The sequence below is a fragment of the Callorhinchus milii genome, unplaced genomic scaffold, assembly GCF_018977255.1.
Source record: "Callorhinchus milii isolate IMCB2004 unplaced genomic scaffold, IMCB_Cmil_1.0 Scaffold14, whole genome shotgun sequence".
In the NCBI taxonomy this organism is placed as follows: Eukaryota; Metazoa; Chordata; class Chondrichthyes; order Chimaeriformes; family Callorhinchidae; genus Callorhinchus; species Callorhinchus milii.
In genome coordinates this window covers 3116409-3136140 of record NW_024704755.1, presented here as the reverse complement: position 1 = coordinate 3136140, position 19732 = coordinate 3116409, and the positions used below count along the sequence as shown (strand labels likewise).

The 19732-nt window shown below is 41.8% G+C and overlaps 1 protein-coding gene across 1 annotated transcript; it reads right to left on the bottom strand.

Moving 5' to 3' along the window:
• Positions 1-11584: 11584 nt before the first annotated feature.
• Positions 11585-18947, bottom strand: cotl1 (coactosin-like F-actin binding protein 1). The gene is made up of 4 exons (XM_042340509.1): positions 18749-18947; positions 18475-18557; positions 15599-15756; positions 11585-12136 (listed from the first exon to the last, which is right to left on the bottom strand). The coding sequence occupies exons 1-4, from the start codon at positions 18823-18825 to the stop codon at positions 12017-12019; spliced, it is 438 nt and encodes a 145-aa protein (XP_042196443.1). The 5' UTR covers positions 18826-18947; the 3' UTR covers positions 11585-12016.
• Positions 18948-19732: the final 785 nt, after the last annotated feature.

Below are 19732 nucleotides of genomic sequence, written 5' to 3'. Positions count from 1 at the left end.
CATTGTGGCATGATATAAATCAAACTGGGAATAAATGAATGTTGGCCAAACATGCTTTGCACCTGGTGCTTTTGTGAGGGAAGCTTCAGGAAATGAACCCGAAATTAATCATTTTACCAGACATCTAATTGAAAACCTGATCATTTTTAGTGAACGAACAGGCTAAAGGTAAATATATTGCTACTTTTGCACTTGTACTGTGCGCAATTGGCTGCCGGGTTTCGCTCACAAAAGACGCGGTCTCTAAAATTAATAATATATTCTGTGAAGCGCTTTGAGACGTCTCAGCAACCCGACAAGGCGCTATATCAAATGCAAGGATTATTATTATTAATATTATTGTTGTGCTCAAAAACTCATGTGAAATTACAAAAAAGCGAGAGTGTTTGGCATTTTGTTCTGAATTCTTTGACTCAGTCACTTCTGAACCAAACAATCTCAGTCTGGCTCGGTGCTGATTTCCTCCAGAGTGAAGGTGTTAGCGTGGTTATGGGGAATGGATTATAGCAGCCGATTTGTGTTCCCATAGTAACATCACCACCGTCACAAGTGAGAGGTGGTAAGTGAGAAACATGGATCTGCCACTAATTTTGCAGAGAATTTTTGAAGCTACCTACGCAGACTGGTGTAAGCATTGCTTCTGTGTCTGATATTGGTGTCTACTTATTTCTGGACTTGAACTAAGTTCCTCTTACTTAGACACCAATGTTCCTCAATGACACGACGAGGCCTTAATCCAAAAGAGCCTTTGGAGACTCGCCAGTATCTCCACTGAATCACTTTGTCAAGGACATCTGGTAATCCATGTGATGGGCCTATGAATTTTTCATCAGGATTTCCATCCGAGGTCCTCAAACTTCCCTTTTGGCTTTTAGGGAGAACATTGTCCAGTGCACATTTTCTTTAAAAATGCATTAAATATTAATATTAAAACACTAGCCAAATCAAACGGGCAGTTAATTATCTAATTTAGTATTGCATGGTATTTAGCACATTAGTATTTAATACTAATTTAGTGTTGCATTGCATAGGAATGCAAATTTTTTGTAACTTTGAGGCAATTTTCTTCCTTTGTTAAAATGAATACATTAATAGGGAGTAGAGGGAGATAAGGTTGTCACGAGAGATTGGATACAACTTTTATTATATATTATTTATTATATTTTATATGTCAGAGATATTTGGCCTATATCAATGCTTATATCCCCTCCCCCTCTTTTCCTACTCCCCTCACCCTGATCACTACCTCTCCCTCAGATCTTTTCAACTACTCGGGGGAAACTTGCGGTAATAATAATAATAATAATGTCGTCATTCAATCCATGACTGTTTGTGGGTCACTGCTGTGCACAATTGGCTGCTGTGTTTCACCCACAGAATACACAGTCACTATGCTTTATAGTATATTCTGTGAAGTGCTTTGGAACATCTCGAAGACGTGATAAGGCGCTGCATCAAATGCAAGGATTATTATTTAGTATTTCATAGCACATTCCTAATTGTCCATTTTACCTCAATTTAGTTCAATACAGCTCAATTTGAACAAAATGAGCGAGTTCAGCTCTGACATTAACGTGTTTACTGTAATGCCGATAATGTCTATTTCTATATTACATTTATCATTTATGACTTTGATTGAGAACATCCCAGCTTTTACCTGTGGAGTATTGAGCTCTGCCAGTCCAGTCACTTTAGTGCAGCAGTGTTCTCAGGAGAGATGTTAATGTAGACAGTTCACCTCTGATTTCCTGTACATGTTGTAATAGAATAGGATGGTGGCAACTTAAATTTCCCATCATTTGAAAAACAAATGGTTGATCATCAAATAGTCGGCAGCAATATAGTCACCAACATTTTATTCATTCAGTCTAATGAAATCTGTTGATATCGGTTTCATGTCAGACTCTGTCTCGAACAACGACTTATTTCATTACCAGATGTGCGTGAGATTAAATGTCATTGAGAGTGATAGTAATTGGCATTACTCAGGGTCAAGAAACAAATCACTGCAACTTGGCAGATGGGTCTTGTTGGGCTTTTTTTTTGTTGCCTTTATGCAGAATGACTTCATAAAATTTAATGACCAACTCAAATCCTGTTTAATATGCTGGAGCAATTGCATTTGCATCGAAGAAGGTTAGTCTTCAAGCCCAACATAAAGTGTTCAATCTCCACAGTTCATTAAAACAGCAGCAGATTATAATTATTATAGATTGGAAGTCAAACTCCTTCATGCGAAAGGTAGGAAGAAAAGTTGACTGAGGGGAAAGGGAGGGAGGGAATTATATCTCAATCCTAATTGGTGGCAACCAATTGCACACAGCAGTGTCCCACAAAAGTCGTGGATTGAGTGACCAAATTATTATCTTTTTCAGGGATTATTATTCCCGGAAAAGCGATCCACCAATCGACTAACAACCGGGTTCCTGTTTGCTAGGTCAACAGAGGCGTGTGGAGTAAGGAAACTTGCCCATCATTTCGCCATCCCGGGAATAGATCCCAGGTCCAGCATTGTGGTGTTACAGACCTGGGGATAAGATGTCCAGTGTTTGTTTATGCGCAAGGTTTAATGTAGCTGACGCTTTTTGTCAGGCATTCGTTTTGCTCACTGTGGCAGCTGTATCTTGTAGTTGTTTGCAACGTTGCCCCGAGTGCTGGCTGTAGTTTGTCGTGGAGTTGGAAAGAATGGCTTTATGGGAGTTCCTCCTGGTGTCCTGGCCGAAGACGCCCACCCCCCCACCCCGATAAAAATCAGGAAAAATCACCAGCTGGGAAAGGGTTAAATGACATTTTGTGAAGTCTCTGTCACTTTTCTCAGATCAATCGATTGCGGACGCACTGCCACATGGCGCTAGGAACCTCTATTAAAGCAAACTAACTGTACAAAAATAGGTTTCAGCAAAGAGTGTCAACATGTTTAAGAGGAAACTAAGCATACATGAGGGAGAAAGGAATAGAGGGGTGGAGGAGAGGTGGAGCCTCATATGGAGTATACAGTGTAGATTGGTGGGGACTAGTTGGAACAAATGGCCTGTGTGCGTGCTGTAATGTTCTATGCAGCTCTAGTCCTATTTCATGTTATTCACGTAAGTTTTGCTGCTGCCAAGAGGTGGGTCTGTAAAACACTCAAACAGTCTATCACTTTCAGCAGGATGTGGTTTCTTTTGAAAGGTGAGATATTGGCGTGGAGCAGTTGCATTTTAACAGAAGGAAGGTGGCATGAAGGATCCAGCCGTAAACCTCACTCTAGTTATTTGCTCATTTCCTCAGCGTATATATCCCAGGAATGCTACAGTACAACAAGTCAGTTCAGCATTCACTCCAAAGCCCCTTCTGTTCTTCTCCAAAAAGACACTCACACCTTCCTCTCAACAACAACAATAACAACTTGCATTCATACAGCACTCTTCATGCAGGTGCAGGGTCTTGGGGTAGCTTAGCAGTGGCGGAGCCTGACTCCAAGCCGGGGAGAGGAAGGAAGTGAGTATAAGCACAGTCGGAGAGGAAGCTCCACCCCACCTTCAGTCCCAACACCAGCCATCTTCATGGTCAATGTAATACTGATTGATGGTACTGAAGTGTCCCGTTGAGAGCAAAGTTCCATTCGCCTCTATTAAATTTAGCAGTTGAGAGGTTAATTTTTTATTCTGCGAAATTTAGATTTACAGAAAGAATGGGTTTAGATCCAACTTTTATTGTAGTAGACCATCCAAATGGTTGCTTAAACAAGCAAGAAGCCGAAAGAATGACATGGAATTAATTAAATGCAATTCTTCTCCCTCTCTGCTGACAAGTTTGGCAATGTATGAAGTATAAATGTGCACAGGATACGAAACTAAACTGATCTGGCGATGCCTCACTAACACACGGAAATTGACAGACATCCTCCTATCTCTGGTGAGTTACCACAGTGTAAAGTGCAGTATGAGAAATTCACATTTTGCATTTTGAAATTTTAAAGATGCTCAAAAGTCTCCTCACAAAAAAAAAATCCAGGCAACAATAATCTACTGCGGGCAATGAAGCCAAGACTTGAAATAGAGCTGGATAAGAGCCAGTAAACTGGGAATATAATAAAAAAAACACTATTATTGTGAAATATGTATCCGAAGCAAAGTTCAGCAAATGCAATGGGGTCAAAATTGTATTTCTCTTAATCCCACTAGGAATGTGTTTAGGAATATCGTAAAATTTAACCCCCATTGACCCAAAACGATGCTTGTCAAAGGGGGAAAAATGCTAAGGACTAAGGGGTTAAATGCTTGCCAGTTTAAAGGCATAAACAGATAACGTTTACAAAGAAAGGAAGGGCAAAATTAGCAGGTTTTTTTTTTCTGCTTGGTTATGTCCTGTTAACTTCAACATTTTGTCAAATGACCACACCATTGTAATAATATTGTCAGATCCACTCCCGACAGAAGGCACATGCTGAATGTGATGCAAAATAGGTGTTACAGGGCATGCCAGCTGCCTTTAGGATGTAGACAGGATTTCCCATTGTTAACTACAGTATATGACTGATATTATGAAAACATTCCATTATATATTATAGTGCTAACCTCCACAGGAGTTTTATTTTACCTTAGGTAAAGGTTAGTGCTTGTGTATTTGTTGGCAACTGTGGCAGCCAGTGGATGCATAGTAATGTCCCACAAACAGCCATGAAGTCAATACAATATATTATGACATTTGTATAGCTCCTTTATTATATTTTATATAGGATAACCCATTTATCTACGTATAATATTTTGTAAGAAAGGATCCTGTTATAAAACCCTGCATTTATCAGTTCAAGATTTTGTCTGTATTTGTCTGAATCACAAGAATATTTCACAATATTCCTCCTCATGTGCAACTCGGGCTTGTTTTTACCCAAATACAATACAATTTACAATTATACAGTGTCTCTCAAGTCGGGAGAACATCCAAAGACGCTTTACTCCCAAGGCTGGTCACCCGAGCTGATCAGGTCCATTGCTGCTTTTTTCTGCTTTTCACTAAGTTCGCAGGAAAGGCAATGTCAGCTTGAACAATATTGACCCTCTCGTTGGAGGAGGAAGAAATATATGAAGAACTGGAACTCAAAACAAGACTTGACTTGAAAATGCACATCACTAAGCAAAGTGCAAAACCGTGCCCTAACCAAACAGGAAGTCTCCAACCAAAATTCAAATTGTGCAATGCAGAGGTTCCTTATTCGAGCGTGTGTTCATCCTTATTAGGGAACAATAATAATAATCCTCGCATTTGCTATAGCGCTTTTCTTCTAGACATCTAGACGTCTTCTAGACATCTCAAATCGCTTCCTGTGACCCTTTCACCTCTTCGAGACGTCTCAAAGCGCTTCGCAGAATATATAGTAAAGTGAATTGACTGTACATTTGTGGGCAAAACGCGGCAGCCAAATCCCCACAGCAGCGTCCCACAAACAGTCGTGGACTGAAGTGACTAATTTTTTTTATTTATTTATTTTTCTTGAAGTATTAGGCATGTAAAGAAACTTGCCCACGGTTTTCGCCCTGCCGGCAAGCAAACCCAGGCCTCTCTCTTGCAAGGCGAGTGCTCTAACCACTGAGCTACAGGGAATGCACTCGATATTCTGCCAATTGGAATAGCTGGTAAAAAACGCCAGTCTTTGTTTAAGCTCAATTTACAGATCTCTAACAAGATATTTCAGGTTCATTACTAATGTATTCTAACTCTCTATGCTAGGGTAGGCCACATGCTGTGGACATGATGCATGAACACTGTAGAGGAAGAAATTATCTTCTCTCTCTTCCTTCCTCCTCCCCTCCTCTGCACCCACTCACCATACGTCCTTACGACATGATTGTCATGCTTCTTTCAAGCACAGTGACTTAGGCCAAGTTTGGTTCCCTTTGAGCAGCGTCTAACACGTCTCAAGAAGGGTACGGGTTGGGGGAAATGTGGGGTTAACCTTACTCATTGCGTTTCTCTCATCTCTTTGAACAAACAGCATTTCATCTCGCTGAAAAAGACAGTTACTGTGCTGTAATTGAAAAAAAATTAAACAAAATCCTTTTACTCTTACGTCTTCAACAACTACAGTAAAAGAAAATTCAAGACTCACTGAATGCACTGTGTGCACATTTGTGACCTTATTTAGCTCCAAATTTGTGTCAGGCTATAAAGTTGCACCTCCCCTTAGCTTCTCAGAAGAACCATTTCCTGTGTAAGAAATCAATGTATAGAAGGTCTTGTATTCTTCTGCTTGCTCTCCATCCAATGATAGCACCTCCCAGGATCTGTAGTATTCTTCTTTATGTTCCTACTAGTGTCATTTTATGCCAACATTTATCTTCTCTGCATTCCAGGATAGAACTTTCCTGGACAATCCATATTTTCTCACTCAATAACAGTAATAATCCCTCCATTTGGTATGTCAAAAAACATCTTAAAGCGTTTGCAAGTAATTGCTCTCAAGTTGTAGTGTCTGTAGGATGTAGGATATGACAAATGTGATCAGCAGAATCAATTGATTCAACTTAATTTTTCATTAGTGGTTAATATTACAGTCAGTACACTGCAGAGAAGCTTTGAGCAGTGTTGTTGAACAGTGATCAATACATTCCCTGGGCTCCTTTGTAGTTTTCTACTGCAGTGATCAATACAGGAGCCTTTAATGTCACTGGAAGAAGCTTTTGTTAGCAGTTTCCTTGTTTTCCTTTGCTTATAGCTCATCCGATCAGGTCCCAGTGATCAATCTACAGGGTTTGTGACTCATGAGCATAAGAGCATAAGGGGTGTTGCTCTGGGACGCTACCCTGCGTGAAGGATGCTATATAAATGCAAGTTGTTGCTGTTTCTTCCTTGACGTAACTGCCATTTTTAAGTGACAATGAATTAAATGGAGGCGCATTCGAGAAAATGTCCTCCTGCATAGATTTTGCTTTTGTTATTCTTCACAATAATAATAATAATGAATTAATCATCCTTGCATCTGGTATAGCATCTCTCATGTAGGCAAGATGTCTAAAAGCGATTCACGGCTTTTATTGTAAAGCAATCAGAAAATGAAATAGAGCAAAGTGCCAAATTTAGTCCTAACACTTTGCACACGTTGATTTTCAGGGCGAGGCAGTAATCGCAAGAGAGGTTTGGATAAAGTAGCTATCTGGGGCCCATGCAGTCTCATCCTTCCAGGATACCAAACCTACTATCTTCTATAGCAACAAGCTGTTTTTAAATGGTCTGGCCTCACTGAGTTCCAGCTGCCAATTGCCCTTGTAAATAAAGAAATATTTTCTTCTTGACTGTCTTGAAATTCCCTTTAACTATCGTGAATTTGTTGACTCTTACTCTGCTTCTTTGAAGTAGCTGGCTGATGAAACTCCTTTGCCATTCCTTTGTGGGCATCAAACCACAAAGCGTTTAAAGGGTACAGTGCAATTAATTCTGCTCCTGTTCCGGTCTCAGTGTACCAGGTTGCGAGCGGTGTTTTACTGTGAGGTTTGAAGTCCCCTGGAAACTTATTATCATTTCAGAGCTTGCTGCCCCAGATTGGTGAAAACAATTATTCCAGTTCCCTTCAGAGATTGAGAAAATTAGAAACGAACATTTAAAAGAGTGAGCTGCTCTCCTCACTATGACGATAGTCGAGCAAGGTTCCCCCGGTTTTATTGCCTTGAAAAAAAANTGCCCGTTACGTTGACTTCACATAAAAACTCTTTATTTTCCACCAAGGCTGACTCTAATGCGGTCACAAGGGATGAGCGGTTGTTTCAAGTCAACTATTGTGCCATCAGATCTTAACAAAGTAGCCAAACTATCTTCATTAGATTTCCACTGAATATAGTACTAATGTTTAACAGAAAAAATGTTGTTCTGAATGTATTAAGTTGTGGTAACGCTCTACAAAAAATTAAGTTCAAACACTCTCTAATTGTTACAGAACTCTGGTCATGCCACTGTGTCCTCCAGGAAAGCATGTGAATTAGTCGTATCGACGCTAAACTAAACAACAGTTCCCCATTCCCTGTTTCCAGACAGTGCTCGACGTTGACTGTTATTTGCTCGCGGATTCCAGTCTTATTTAATGAACTTCTGTTATTCTCCGCACCATCTGTGGCCTGGGAAGCAATAACAATGCTTTGTTGTTGGGCTCCACCAGCAAACAGATTGCGGAAGAGAACCCATGTAGAGCGTTGTCATGCGGGGATCTTGTACCCTCTTGTAGCTTAAGAGGTGACATGTCGGAATGAGAAAAGGGTGGTGTTGAAAGCAACCACGACAGTCAACTTGCAGTCAATCTCCCACGAGCAGCCACGAAACGAATGCCCAATTTTATCTGGGGGACTGCTGGCTCGGATACTAGGAGAGACTCCCATTCATAGTAATGAAGGCCACTTCCCCTGCCCTGGCTGGTCTCACAAATTCCTACTCTGCTAGTGGTGATATGGTGTGTTTATCACCCTCTGTGTAAAGAAATACTGCCCAAAAGTTGCTCTCCGTATCCCTGAATCTATCACCTCTTGTCCTGTTCCCTTTGTGTGTCGGCATCAATTCAGTCAGTGGTGACCTGACTTCGTTTCTCCCAAGGCTGCTTTTATTTTTAATGTTCATTTTTATATAACCTTGAAGCGAAATCCAGGTTTGCCTGCACTCAGCCCCATCTCGGCCGCTGTGAAGACAACTCGGAAGAATATGTTGCCACGACAACATGAGCTGCCGAGCTGCACAAACCTCTGGGAACAGAACAGTAAGAGAAAAACATGGAAACTGAAGAGGACGCTCAACTGATCAAGCTCCTTCCATCTGCCCGAGGCCAGGAGAACAGTGAGCTTTCCACTAGTTGGCATGAGCCAGTGGGAGTTTGCCTACTCGGGTGGACGTTAAACCAAGGTCCCGTCTGTGCCTATTCATGTGGACATTAAAGGTCCTTTTGCGCTATTCAAAGAGAGCAGGGTGTTTCTTCCGGTTTCCTGGCCAACAATCCCCCAGATAAAATCGAGCATTCACTTCATGGCTGCTTGTGGGTGATTACGCAAATTGACTGTCGCGTTTGCCTACAAAATACAGTCGCTACACTTTACAGTAAATCCTGTGAAGCGCTTTGAGATGTCCACCTGATGTGAAAGGCGTGGTATCAAAGGCACGTGTTATTATTATTACTAGGACAGAATTGTACCTCCACGAGGATCTTAGCAACATCATTGGCATCAACTGCAGAGATGTTGATTGTCCCAACACTCAAGGAGCGAGCGTGTGGATGTGATGGGAAATAGTATTCCAGGGCATTGGAGCCCAATTCTGGATTTTATTCGCTGATTCTGGATTCAACCCATTATAAGTCCCTTTCTCTGGTTTACCATCTCCTCTCTGACCACAATGGGCTGGTAAGCCAAGGCAGTCTACTACCAAGGATATTTAGTATTGGACAGTGGAAGCTACGTGTCTTATGGAATAGGTTTCCCTGCTGCTTCATCGTCCTGTAATATCAACCGCTACCCTTATACCCAGGCTAGGAAGAGACCCAGCCAATTCACTGAGAGAGAATTGGAATGGGTTCTCAAAGGCAAATGTAATAGCCCTACTGCTAACCCACCTTTGCAGGCACTCACTATTGTTTTGTGAGTTAAAAGGAGAGCATGCTTTCTTGACTAGGTGTCACTGATGTGTATTTACCCACGGATTTCAGTGCTGCTCTCGGCTTATTACTTGGCACAAAGTTTCTCCGTGCAGCCCTGTAAGCACGCACGCACAGATCCCCTGGGTCCAGAACTAATATTTAACAGACACTCAAAGGAGCGGGTCCACGGAAAGATTCCCCTTAGGTGACATCACCCCAGACCCAACCATGGATAGACGCAGATAGTTACTAACCGCACCAAAATCGTATAGACAGGGTAAAGGCAAAAGCCTATGGCTAAATGCCCAATCATTTAGAATATTTACTGGTGGAATTATCCTTCCGTTTAATTAAAGTCATATCATCATGGTCACGTTAGTGCCTTTTTTCAATAAAACATTCCATTTCGGTTCTGAGGTTAACATGCAGAATTCTTCGTTGGACGTTTATAAAGTTATTGGAACAGTTTCGATTTCTCAAATGAATCAAGCACAAAACGCCAGAGAGAAAAGCCTCCACTGGTTTTCTTATTTGACCTTCTGCTGCCCGGTTGATCAGCCAGAGCTGAAGCCAAGTTGCCAGATGTGGAAAGAGGATACTGTGCTGCTGAGAGGAAATCTCTCAAAGGAAGAGATGTCACTTGCAACCGTTTCCCTCTACTCGTTTGCCTATGTTTATATGAAAACAATATATTTTTCCCCGTTAGAAAACACTCAAAAGCAATATGCTGTGAAATGACAATTATTAATAATAATAATAGCACGGTATCACGTCTTGGAGACCTCTCAAAGAGCTTCAAAGAGAATTGTAAAGAGAATTAACTGTATATTTTGTGGGCAAAATGCAACAAGAATAGAAGTTTACAGCACAGAAGGCTATTTGACTCATCGTGTCTGTGCTGCCTATTGGAAAGAACAGTCCATTCAGTCCATGTTTTTCCCCCATAAATGACTCCTTTTTAGCTATTTATCTAGTTCCCCCTTGGAAGCTAATATGGATTCTATCTTTGTCTACACACCAACACACACACACACATTCTACATCCTATCAACTCTGCATATCAAACAAAACTTGGATCAATTCCCCTTCCCTTCCCCACATAGTAAAAAAAAACCTAAAAGGATCTGCTTGGACTTCATCAACTGTTCATAAATAAAATGGAAACGTTCTCGTGTCAGCTTAGTTGACACTGTGCGAAAGGATTGATACAAGATAATTTGTAATCGGTTTAATTAGTGCAGCTCCTTCAAGGATTATAAATCGCATGCAACATAGAATTGTCCCGAGGGGATCAGATTATCATTACCAAAATGCACAAATTAACTGGGCAGGCAGGAATACTGAAGGCTAATGCACTTCAGCCTTGAAGAAATTCAAATAATTATTATACCTTCAAAACACAGTGGATTTTATTACAGAAGCAAAAAGCACTCCATCTAATTGCTTCCTGTACCTTAGTTGTAGGTAAACCGATTACCTCCAATAGCCCAGTATGTGTGCAAACCAGAGGTGCAAGATATTAGCTACTTTTGCCTGGAGGTTACCCGTGAAGAATTGAGTTACCCCACATGCCTCTTAGATCTCATTGCAAGATACATCAAGGGAACAAATGCAGTTTTCATGTAGTTGCAGTGGTGCAGCTTTGAATATACAGGAATAGATAAATATCACTAACAGATGTTCTCATTTCAGGATAGACACCTTGACGTTTTTCCTTTACCCAGAGAGTGATTAACAACTGGAACACATAGCCAGGAAGGGGTAGTTGAGACCAGGACACTGGGACTCATTTAAAAGCAGCTTGATGGGAGACCGACAGAGGTGAGTATTCTAGAGGGATGATATCAGATGGGCTGAAGGGCCTTCTTCATCCAAACCAATCTTGTGATATCACAGGGCTGCAATGTGCTACTTAAAGAGTCCCCTGTCTGGAAAACAAAATCAAGAGCTAAGAGGAGACTGGTTTGCTTTAAATAAAACGCAGGCTCTTGCTTCTATTTTTCAAAAAGTTTATTCTGCAGTGGTTTAAATAATCTTTTGCTTTTGTTCCTTAAGCCCACCACATACATTCCTCTCCCTCCCCACTCCCTCCCACCCCCATCCCAGACAAGGAGCCTCGGAAAACTTGCATAGAAAAGTTGAAACAAAAACTAGAAACCTTCTCCTTGGGCCGTTTAATTGGAAAGAAAAACAGGCTTAACAATTGGGGTTAAGAAAAAAAACAGGACCGAACAATATCAATGAAAAGCTTTTGATTGTGCCTGCCAGACTGCCACATGCACCTCCAAACTAAATTTAAAGGGTATTCACGAAGCTGAATGAGTACAAGTCCTTTGGAGCTTGATATGAGTGGAGGGGCAGTTATACAGGATTTCCGACTTCCTCCACACCCCATAGCCACAGCAGATGCACCGCTGCTCACACACGTCATTCACCGTAGGCAGCCTGTCCATCATAGTTGGCTCCTCCAGCCTTCTTCAGCTCCTGTTTAATGTAGTCCTCATCCAGTTCTCGTTGGTCGCAGATGACAAACTCCTTTGCAAAGTTCTGCAACACACACACACACACACACCAAACTCACTTACAACAGTGAAATGCAAAATCATTGATGCGCAAGTGGCTGCCACGTTGCGCCCACAAAATATACGGTCAATTCGCTTTACAGTATGTTCTGTGAAGTGCTTTGAGACGTCTCGAAGACATGATAAAGCGCCACATGGAAATGGGGATGATTGTTACACGAAACTGTGCAATTTTCGTGGTGACTGAAAACAACTGAATGGTTACAATTGTCAAAGTTGTGGTTTGAATGAATGCATTTTCTGCTTCTATTCAGTTATTTGCCATTCAGTCCACATCCTGCGTTAAGTGACGGAATACTAGCTTTCAAAGTTATTTGCTTCCCTGCTCTTAAGTAGAGAACCCCGACTGATAAGTTTATTAAGATTTTGAGAGCTCCCTTCATTGCTTACTTCACTCGGTAACATTCAAATCCAAAAACTGTTTGGAATAACACTTTAGCTCCTGCACAAATCTAAATAGTGAGAATGAAGAAAGCATTGAAACACTATTCTTTGTGTGGAAATAACTTCTTCCACACCCAAGGCTCCAACACCAGAAGAGCGATCTGACAGGAGAACGCATTCATTCTCTCAAGCATGAAGATACACTATTAATGGACATTTGTTCCAGTTCCCCTCTAACCAAAAGGTAATCCGTTTGAAAACTTCCGCATGATCACATCGCTATTCACCCCTTGGGAAAAACTACAAGGAAGGGGAATTATTTATTCCCAGATGCTGGGGGCCTGGGGGGGAAAAGAGACGAAAATAAGGGTAAATTATCCTTTTATAGCAATTATATAATTTTTATATCAAACGCAAGTATTATTATTTATAAAGCCATATTAGAAGTGAACCAAATCTGTGATTTCGAGGTATCTAATTTATAAACTTTGCATAGAGCACAGAGGAAAACTTTGCGAAGTACTGCAAATTTTTTATGGGGGTGGTGGGTGGGGGGGTGTTGGACAGAGGGATCAAAAGAGGAGTGCACGAAGGTTCACTCAAAATAGAAACATGAACACTCAGAATCAAAATGGAAGAATTAATAAAAAGCTTTGAGAGCGTAGATGGAGTGCTTGAAAACTCAATAAGGCTCTTCACTGAAAGAAAATGACCAAGCCCGTCTGTCTGTCTGTCTACCAATTCGAAATTTCACACCAGCTGTATTTAAAACCAGTTTATCATATGGTACAAAAGCTGCATTGTGTGATCCAACCTGGTTTGCTTTCTGCTGAGGCCTGACACTCATGCTAATTCACAGAGTACAGATTTTTCCCTGACAGTACGAAGCAGGTTGTGTCCTGCTGCTGCTATGCACAGTTAGTTTGTACGCCAAATCGAAACTCAGTTTACCATATAAAATTCACAGTACTAAACAAGCTTTAACACGGATGACTAGATTCCAGCCAGTTGTTGTAATTTCCTAATTGGGAGTGTTCTACTTGTCTACTGCAGACTGCAAACACTGCCATTACCGTAGCTTCAAGAGTGCCATTAATTTAGTTTCAAATTACAATGAAAACACAGAATGGCAATCAAGGGGGGGGCTGCAGGAATATTAAGAGAAGAGTGGTTCTGCCATTTAAGCTGTACTGCTAATAAAACCGTTCAGTCTATGTTGGACGTTATTGCTCATTTATACTTCAACAAGCCCAGCCTGTGAGTGAGTGTATCCTGTACAATAGAGCTCACCTCACAAACTGCAATACAAATAAATGTGGATCAGATCATTGCATGTTTCAGCGCTCTGAGACATTACCCCATGTGAAGGGTGCCATTCTAATTCAACTTGTTGTTGGGAATATCTCAAGTCAAATTTTCATAGGCAGTAGTCAAGACGACATCACAGCAAGTTCTTACTGTTACTTTGCTTTGTTATTAAAAAAAAGGAAATTAATAATTGAAAAAAAATCAGGCCCGTCTCAGAGCAAGAAAATACAGGATGTTAGATTTACATTTCACAAAGTACAACAGACAGACCCTGGAGCTTACAATGCCTTGACATCCTGCATGCTCCAGATGATACACGTATGTAAAAATAAACTTCTGTTATTAAGACAATGATGTTTAAAAGCTACAACTTCCACTATGTTCGACCATCAAACCCCCAAATGTTCCTCCAAGGCTACGGTAAAGTTCAAAACAATCCCCAGTTAAACTCTTCCCAAATGCGATATATATATTTTAATAATATGGCCTATCTTTGGCTCATATGGCATTATGGAAGCCATACTCAGACAAATTCAGTCTTCAAAGTGGCTGTGGATTAATTACTAGGACATTACATGGAAATTGGCTGCCGCATTCACCCACAGAATACACACACAGTCACACTGTTTTAAAGTGCTTAGAATTCGATATGTGATTCACAAATAGAAGCACATATAATTCAAGTAAAGTGAAGGTGATACCCACTAAATGTTGTCTGACCCAGAGGCGAGAGTGCTTCAATTGGAGCCAAGCTGGCACATGAGTAACATTGGGTACAACAAGAATGGGTTGGGCTGACTGCTGAGCACAAATACCGTAAAAACTATTTGATTTATCAGCAATTAACTCATTATTGAGCCAGTCAAATCACCAACAGCTCACTTTTGTTTGGGTGAAAATCTACTCCAGGCTCAATGGGTCATGCCTGCTGCAAAGCATTCCTGGCCTGGTCTGTAGCTCTGAAGACATTAATAATTAATGTTAATATTAATAATAATAATCCTTGCATTTGAGATGAGCTCCTTTCACTTCAGGAGCACAAGTGCACGGGAAATTGCAGCGCTGTTATGTTGGTGAATAAATAACGTCGTGAAAATTAAACAAACCAACACAAGTGAGAATAAAATATATTGGCATAACTCAAAGAATATGTGAGGTGGGGGTGGGGGGGTGGAAAGAGTGCAGACAAGGAAGGTGACAAGATAGACGTCTCGACAACGTGATGGGGTGCTGTGTCAAATGCAAGGACTATTTATTATCAACTGTTTAGCTATTACTTTGCACATAGCCCTTTAAATAGGCCTAAAACCCTTTTTTACAAAAAACAAAGTTAACTCCGTATTTTAGCCTTTCCAATGGGAGATGGGATGGCTTGCAACACCAAATAATCATTGGAAATGGCTAACAGCCATTGTCAGATAGACTAATGAGAACTTCCCCATAGTTTGCACGGTTCACTCAGGAAAATTGAATCAATATTTACAACCACGGGTTAATAATGAAAATGTTTGAAGTTGTTTCCAAGAACAAAAATGGGGATTATTTTCTGACAGTACTTTCCTGGCCTCAGTTTCCCCATCCTACCCCCAAAAGCTTGGCTGCCCAGTCACCTGTGTGACGTGATTTGAGTGCGATGTGCACCCGAAGTGAGAAGTGCTATAAAACGTTGTATAAATCTAAATGTTACTGAATAAGCTTCGAAAAGCAAACGATTCAGCAAACTTGAAGAACGTACCTGAACCACGTCTTTTATTAAACTCTTGTCGGGGCCCACTTTGGCTCTTTGTAGTCCGCTGACGTTGTCTCCGATCCAGGTGATCAGGGCAAACTTGTATCGTTTGCTCATCTCATCTCCAGTGGTAATCCGTACAAATGCAAATAATCTATTGTCATCTGGCCACCAACCAGAATGTTAGAGACAGAGACACAACCACAGGACATATTTCAGCGCACGTTTAGAACTCAATGGGAGTTTTGATTCTACCAATAAATCGGGCAAAAAAAATATATACGTATAGATACTCAAAGCAGAGCAGTGCTCCAAATAAACGCTTTGGGACGTCCTCCCGACGTGAAAAGCGCTATATCAAATGCAAGGATTATTATTATTATTAATAACATCACCAAAACCATCATTTTCAGTGTTATTAGGTGCCCCATTGATTTAGAAATCACACACACACACACAGGGAAGGAGGCAGAACTAGTCAACTTACAATACACTAAACAGTTATGCCATATTTGCAAATTTATATATTCATATAGCATTTTGAAACATAATGAAAGAGCTTATTTTAAAGCGATGGTAGGAAGTGCGGGGGGGGGGGGGGGGGGGGAGATTGCATGCTAAGATAATCATCTACTGCATTGAGTTAAAACTGCTCTCTGGAAATCGGGTGCTAGCACAAGGTGATGGGTTAACAATTTCTACCGCAGGATCACCTTTGCATATGGTACAAGGTGAGGAAAACAAGAGGGAGGCATTGCACTCACTCACCACCTGCTGGTGACAGAGTAATGATAAGACATCATCCCATTCCACCCCACAGGTAAGCAAGTAGGTGGGTGGGTGGGGGTGTCAAAAAGGAGGAAGGTCTTAAACCATTTTTTTAAAAAAAACACAGAAACAACCCAGTTTTCAGCCTATTGCACACTATTTGTGATAAGGCACTATATCAAATCCAAGGATTAGTATTATTAGAATGACATTTACACAGTGTCTTTCACCCCAGATCCAATCACTACACTTTGAGACATCTTGAAGAGAGATAAGGCACTATATCAAATGCAAGGATTATTATTATTTATTATTAAGCATAGCGCTAACCAAGAGATATCACCGTGCAGAATGGTTAAACTCTGCCCCTTATAGAGTAATTGAGGTGGATAAATTACGTAGAGTTGTCTTTCTGTAAGAGTATTCCTAAAAAAAAAGGCTTTCCCCTCCCTCCTTTACATCTGCCTCCTATACAAGAGGCCGAATCTATGGCTGTGACCATTACAAATTCCTTGCTTGGAGAGAAGTATATGTACGGGACGTATTGGTTTCAAATGGCAAGCGGACAGACGCCTCATTAGGAAATGCTGAAAGATCAATTCTCTTCAAATCCAGATCTGTTATAACCTGACACCATTAACTTTCAAAGTTTTCAACTCCGAGTTTGCAAACTGCCTCCAGTCGCACATTGCGCAGTGAGAGGAACACTTTGTTTTGCAATTCTGGGTTGAACCCAACACTTTTTTTCCCACTCAATTAAGTGCCACACCTTAAGAAATTCGCAATTTTACAGCTGGTCACGGACGGCTGCTTTGACATAATATTTCAACTCGTGCAGGAGGTATTTTTTTTGGGGGTGGGGGGGGGGGAGGGCGGGCAGAGAGAAAGAGATTCGCACGGAAAATTATATTAAGTGACAAAAAGCAAATGCAATTGGTAATTAGTATAATCCTTGCATTTAAATACAGTGCCTTATCGTGTCTTTGAGATGTCTCAAAGCGCTTCACAGAATATACGGTAAAGTGAAATGACTGTATTTCGTGGGCAAATCGATTGTATGTGGTCAACGGGAGATTCTTATTTCGCAAGGAATCAACTTTGGTGCAGTCCTGAGAGAAGCGTCTAAAATGCTAACTTAAACCCTTCCCTCTCTCGCCCCCACGCCCCCGCCCCCCGAAAACAAGTTCAGCTTTAGTGATTTATACTTTTATTAAACGGATCACTGGATCAATGAAACACAAACTAAAGACCGGGTGCAGCGTTATACTTCCTTCGAAACCCTGGAGATACCAAAATATGGCTTGTAGCTCGTAAACTGTCTCAATCAAACAGCTTCCCCCCCCCACCCACCTTCATGCAATGGTCTGTCAAAAGTGTTCTCTTCCCCCCCACACCCCCCCCACCACCCAAACACACACACACACACACACATAGATTTCTGGTATTTAACTCAACCCTATTTAATAATTGTGTCCCCCCCCTAAACACCAACACCCCCCCCCCCCCCCACACACACACACCCTATAATTTCCTCCATAGGATTTAATACTAATCCATCCAATGTTTCTTTTTTTGGGGGGGGGTGGGGTGGGGTAAGAGTTTTACAAACCAAACCATCACATGATGACAATGTATAGAGGTTCTCTCTCTCTTCTCCCTGTACCTCTCTCCCTCCTATCCCCATCCCATCCCTCTCTCCCTCCTTCCCTCCCTCCCTCCCTCCCTCCCAGCAGGATAAACCAGCAAAAAAAAAGATCTGAACAGATTGCCAGTTGCCTTTACAAACACCCAGACAGCAGGGAGGGGAATGCCTCCCCTCCCACAGCAAAGGCAAGAGAACACAAGGGGTTTGGCCAACCCCATCCCATCCCATCCCTCCATCTCCATCCCATCCCTCCATCTCCATCCCATCCCTCCATCTCCATCCCATCCCTCCATCTCCATCCCATCATCTCCATCCCATCCCTCCATCTCCATCCCATCCCTCCATCTCCATCCCATCCCTCCATCTCCATCCCATCCCTCCATCTCCATCCCATCCCTCCATCCCATCCCATCCCTCCATCCCTCCATCCAGCGATCTATCCATCCACATCCCTCCATCCATCCATTACCTGAGCATCTGGTTTTAAACTCGTCATACTGTGGCCCTTCGGAATCAGGTACAATGGTATTCCCTTCGTATTTGAAGGTCGTCCTGGAAAATTGGGGGAAAGAGAGGCACTGACATATCAGACGCAGTTTTAGATGAGAAAGGGAACGAAGTTCAGGCTTTATCTCTCTCTCTCTCTCTCTTTTTCTCTCTCTCTTTTTCTTTCTCTCTCTCTCTATATATATATCTATATAATCTATATTTTTTTTCACACACACACACACACAGGGACTGACCAGCTAATCCCACTGCTGTCGTCTCGCACACGGTTGTACGCTTCTCTGCACAATTCCTTCTTAATCTTCGTAGCCATTTGGGGGGGCGATGGATGGAGAGTAGGACAGAAAGAATAAAGAGGTAGAGAAGATGGGATAGATGGATGGATAAATAGATGGATGGATGGATGGGTGGATGGATGGAATGCAGAGCACACAAGCAATGGAAAAAAAAATCCTCCTCTTTCTCTCTCCCCACACCCCCTCCCCACCCCCTCCACACACACACACACACCACACACTAAATTAAACAGTAAAACTTGGGCAGAATGAACCCACTCCCCCCACACACACACTGATGGCAAAAGATCGACGGTAGCAATAAGAGTAACAACAAGAAGAGCAAAGGGAGGGATGGATGGATGGATGGATGGAGAGCTTTGCCTGATGCTGTGGGACAGACAGACAGAGAGAGAGAGAGAGATACAGACAGACAGACAGAGAGACAGACAGAGAGACTGATGCTGATTGCAACACACACAGTGTTGGGAGGGACAGTGGTGATGGAGAAGCTGCTGCTATGAGAATGCGATCGTCTCCAACGAATGCATTTCAGCTCTTGGCTTTTTTTTTAAACACACACAGACTTTTTTTTCCCCCTTATTGGGGGCGTTGGTGATGTCGTATTTCCGTCAATCGTTTATATCCAACCACCACCAACCCATTCCACTCCCTCCCCCATCATCATCATCATCACCACCACCACCACCACCAGCAGCACCAGCAGCAGCTTTCTCTTTTTTTTTCTTGCCTTCTAACTCAAACGACTGATCTGCAAAACTGGTCTCTGTTAATAAGGGAAAAAAAATACCCCACTGACTGACAATTTGTGTCTCCCCCTGTTGGCATTCAGCGGGGAGAAACAATAAGACTGTCAATCCTTCCTCCCAAGACTTTCTCGAAGCGCTTCGCAGAAATATACTGTAACGTGGAGTGGCTGTATAT

Bases quoted from the DNA above. Each gene is read 5' to 3' on its own strand.
- cotl1 (XM_042340509.1), bottom strand. From the start codon at position 18,825: ATGGCTACGAAGATTAAGAAGGAATTGTGCAGAGAAGCGTACAACCGT. The intron at 18,558-18,748 runs GTCAGTCCCTGT...CCAATTTTCCAG, and splicing joins GACAGCAGTGGGATTAGCTG to GACGACCTTCAAATACGAAG. The intron at 12,137-15,598 runs GTACGTTCTTCA...TGTGTGTTGCAG, and splicing joins TAATAAAAGACGTGGTTCAG to AACTTTGCAAAGGAGTTTGT.